The sequence below is a fragment of the Micropterus dolomieu genome, linkage group LG06 (genome assembly GCF_021292245.1).
Source record: "Micropterus dolomieu isolate WLL.071019.BEF.003 ecotype Adirondacks linkage group LG06, ASM2129224v1, whole genome shotgun sequence".
In the NCBI taxonomy this organism is placed as follows: Eukaryota; Metazoa; Chordata; class Actinopteri; order Centrarchiformes; family Centrarchidae; genus Micropterus; species Micropterus dolomieu.
The window spans coordinates 24589652-24593851 of NC_060155.1; the positions used below are offsets into that span (position 1 = coordinate 24589652).

The 4200-nt window shown below is 41.6% G+C and overlaps 1 protein-coding gene across 1 annotated transcript; it reads right to left on the bottom strand.

Annotated features, from left to right (window-relative positions):
• Nucleotides 1-1256: 1256 nt before the first annotated feature.
• On the bottom strand, nt 1257-3573 carry tmem53 (transmembrane protein 53). The gene is made up of 3 exons (XM_046051777.1): nt 3251-3573; nt 2957-3060; nt 1257-2816 (listed from the first exon to the last, which is right to left on the bottom strand). The coding sequence occupies exons 1-3, from the start codon at nt 3303-3305 to the stop codon at nt 2115-2117; spliced, it is 861 nt and encodes a 286-aa protein (XP_045907733.1). The 5' UTR covers nt 3306-3573; the 3' UTR covers nt 1257-2114.
• Between the last annotated feature and the right edge of the window lie 627 nt (nt 3574-4200).

The window sequence follows — 4200 nt, forward strand, 5'->3', positions numbered from 1 at the left end:
GAGGCGAAGGGAAGGAAAAGATGTGGTAGAAAAAAGTGTACAAGCAATAGGGATAACCGCACCCTGGAGAGGATTGTGAAACAAAACCCATTCAAAAATGTGGGGGAGATTCACAAAGAGTGGACTGCAGCTGGAGTCAGTGCTTCAAGAACCACCACGCACAGACGTATGCAAGACATGGGTTTCAGCTGTCGCATTCCTTGTGTCAAGCCACTCTTGAACAAGACACAGCGTCAGAAGCGTCTCGCCTGGGCTAAAGACAAAAAGGACTGGACTGCTGGAGTGGTCCAAAGTTATGTTCTCTGATGAAAATAAATTTTGCATTTCCTTTGGAAATCAAGGTCCCAGAGTCTGGAGGAAGAGAGGAGAGGCACAGAATCCACGTTGCTTGAAGTCCAGTGTAAAGTTTCCACAGTCAGTGATGGTTTTGGGTGCCATGTCATCTGCTGGTCTTGGTCCACTGTGTTTTCTGAGGTCCAAGGTCAACGCAGCCGTCTATCAGGAAGTTTTAGAGCACTTCATGCTTCCTGCTGCTGACCAACTTTATGGAGATGCAGATTTCATTTTCCAACAGGACTTGTCACCTGCACACAGTGCCAAAGCTACCAGTACCTGGTTTAAGGACCATGGTATCCCTGTTCTTAATTGGCCAGCAAACTGGCCTGACCTTCACCCTATAGAAAATCTATGGGGTATTGTGAAGAGGAAACTGCGATACGCCAGACCCAACAATGCAGAAGAGCTGAAGGCCACTATCAGAGCAACCTGGGCTCTCATAACACCTGAGCAGTGCCACAGACTGATCGACTCCATGCGACGCCGCATTGCTGCAGTAATTCAGGCAAAAGGATCCCCAACTAAGTATTGAGTGCTGTACATGCTCATACTTTTCATGTTCATACTTTTCAGTTGGCCAACATTTCTAAAAATCCCTTTTTTGTAATGGTCTTAAATAATATTCTAATTTTCAGAGATACTGAATTTGGGATTTTCGTTATTTTCGTTAAATGAAATAAACATTTGAAATATGTCAGTCTGTGTCTAATGAATGAATGAATAGAATATCCAAGTTTCACTTTTTGAATGGAATTACTGAAATAAATCAACTTTTTGATGATATTCTAATTATATGACCAGCACCTGTATAACAGTATTTTGATAATATAACTAGGGGTGCTGAATTACTTTCCTATTCATCGTGATCAACGTGACACTGGATTTCTTGATTTTTTTTTCCAAGGTACTTTCATTAAAAATAAATAGGCTGACATACTTTTCTATGAGCATTCTGATTTATTGAAGGCACATCAGTTGGAAAGAACACAATGTTTGTGCTGGGCATGTACATTCATAGTCAATCACCTTTTTCCTTCAACTAAGTCAACTGTGTGTGACATATTAGGACTGGGTATTCTACATCCCCCCAAAAAAACAAAAAAAAAACAAAACGACATTTACTGCTTTAAGGCAACAAGTTTGAGAACTTTTTATTTAAAAAAAACAAAACAAAACATCCGATTAGTTACCTTCATTGTAATCACCCTTGCAATCACATTTTATTGTCAAATATGGAGATTAAAACCATAAATACATTGTAAATTTCATAAATACAAGATGCAGATTATTATTTCCCAATACCCAGCCTCAGTTTTAGAATCACTACAACTAATCTACAATGTATCACATTTCACAGCAATATTAAATAGCAATTAAATTATCCTACAAGATTTATTTTCCAGTGTATAGCAATAGTTTGTATTGTTACTTTTTACATGTTATGACTGTTGCAAAAACATTTGAGTAGGCTGGGTTAAGCCTTTATGCTACACAGTTTAGGGGTGTGTTAATTACAGTGTTTCATATGACCGGTTTTCCAGACATGAATTAAGTGCAATACACTTAGACCACATCTTTCCCATTGTGGTGCATTTGGACAGAAAAACACTGCCTAAATCTTCTACTAGTTCAGCTCAAACTCCAGCTGCATGGCAAAAATCTTTTGCTTTATTTTCTAACTGACCACTGAGAATAATTAAGCTGTCTGACTTTCTTCACCTCTCTTCAACAAATCTGAAACAGAGGGTTAGCAAAATCTTGCAAGTTCTCTCCAAGTTTCATTGATTCTGAACCCTCTGTCTCTTCTTTATCTCAGTCCCTTCCAAGTCCTTCATGCAAGCAACCAGGAAATCGCGGCACTTAAGAGCATAATGCTCAGGAAAATCCCGGAAATGACCAACATGGGGACTGGAAACAAAATCAAAACTGTCCACCAGGACGCCTTTCTGCTTCAAACTCTCCACAAAGAGCTCAATGTCTCTGTGCCTGATCACCTGGTCAGCTCTGGAGTACAGGTAGAAATGAGGCCAGGCGGGCGGCCTCTCCTGCACTGCGTCATAGTGGTTCTTGTGGATATACTTGGTTAAAGGGTACAGCACAACTCGCAACAGGAAAACAGTCACTGCAAAAATGGCTAAGAGGATGTACCTCAAAACAGGATTTATTTTGGGCCCCAGGGTGGCCGTCAGTGCACGCAGGGCCCCGGGGACATTCCCACTACCTGGGGCACTGTCCACTATGGCCCCAATTACGTAAAGGGAGCTGAACTGTTTATCACTGTGCAACAACTCAATAATGTAACGGTACAGCATGAAGCCTCCATTACTGAATATGTGAAAGACAATAGGACTGTTCTCCACCTCATAGTCATAGAGGATCTCCAGCAGCTTGAGGGCCGTACTGCTCAGCTCATTGTAGCCAAACGACTCCGAGATAAAGACCGTCTTCAAGGGAGCTGTGTAGCGGATGGTGACACATCCCTAAAAGTGAAAGAAACAGAGACAGAAAGCAAGTCAAAATGAAAGAAGTACAACTTGTTGACAGGTTTGTACCTCTTCTATAATGCAACAACGCTGCAGTAAACACAATGTCTTGTGAGAATATCTTATTTAGTTTTAACCTGCTCATTGTAGATGGAGCTGTATTTGGACAGGTGTTTGTCTTTGCAACCAGCCCAGCCCAGCAGAATCACAACTGGCTCCTTTGTCCCCTGCCAGTGTCTCTCTGAAAACAAACCAGACCATAAAGCAGCGTGGTACCAAAGCTGTCACAGCAAAGCGTAGCATCATTAAGACAGCAGGCTAAGCTAACAGTCAGCAGAATTACATTTTCAAGGTTTCTTTGTAAGATAATGTTAGCATGTACGCTAAGCTAACTGAGGCATGAACATACAGTACAATGAAATGATGCTCACCCGACGTCCCTGCATCTGGGAACACGATGTTGTAGTCTATTTCATGGTCTGCCATTTCTGTATGCGGGAGTATCAGCTGTTGTTCTCTAACGTTAATGTTTGGTTCATTTGGCTGGTGTAAACAGGATGATGGACAAGCTACAGAGCGCTGAATTTAACAGTGTCAGACATGTTGGTCGGTGGACTGTCAACCTCCAGTCACTACAGTCTCCCTTCCCTGCCCGAGAATTTCTTCTTCTTCGTGTTGTTGAACAGCAGGTAGCATCCAGCTAATACCGCCCCTCTTCTTCTTCTTCTTCTTCTTCTTTGGGATTTTACGGCAGTTGGCATCCTTTGCAAGTTGCATTACTGCCTCCTTGCTCCTACAAACACATATATATACACAGTGGGTACGGAAAGTATTCAGACCCCTTTAAATTTTTCACTCTTTGTTTCATTGCAGCCATTTTCCAAAAATCAAAAAAGTTCATTTTATTTCTCAGTAATGTACACTCAGCACCCCATCTTGACAGAAAAAAACAGAAATGTAGAAATTTTTGCAAATTTATTAAAAAAGAAAAACATGGTCATAAGTATTCAGACCCTTTGCCGTGACACTCATATTTAACTCAGGTGCTGTCTATTTCTTCTGATCATCCTTGAGATGGTTCTACACCTTCATTTGAGTCCAGCTGTGTTTGATTATACTGATTGGACTTGATTAGGAAAGCCACACACCTGTCTATATAAGACCTTACAGCTCACAGTGCATGTCAGAGCAAATGAGAATCCTGAGGTCAAAGGAACTGCCTGAAGAGCTCAGAGACAGAATTGTGGCAAGGCACAGATCTGGCCAAGGTTACAAAAAAATTTCTGCTGCACTTAAGGTTCCTCAGAGCACAGTGGCCTCCATAATCCTCAAATGGAAGACGTTTGGGACGACCAGAACCCTTCCTAGAGCTGGCCGTCCG

Excerpts from the sequence above, each read along its gene's own strand:
- tmem53 (XM_046051777.1), bottom strand. The coding sequence starts at position 3,305 with ATGGCAGACCATGAAATAGACTACAACATCGTGTTCCCAGATGCAGGG. Across the intron at positions 3,061-3,250 it reads CCCAGATGCAGGGACGTCGG|AGAGACACTGGCAGGGGACA; the intron begins GTGAGCATCATT and ends GTTTGTTTTCAG. Across the intron at positions 2,817-2,956 it reads GCTCCATCTACAATGAGCAG|GGATGTGTCACCATCCGCTA; the intron begins GTTAAAACTAAA and ends TTTCACTTTTAG.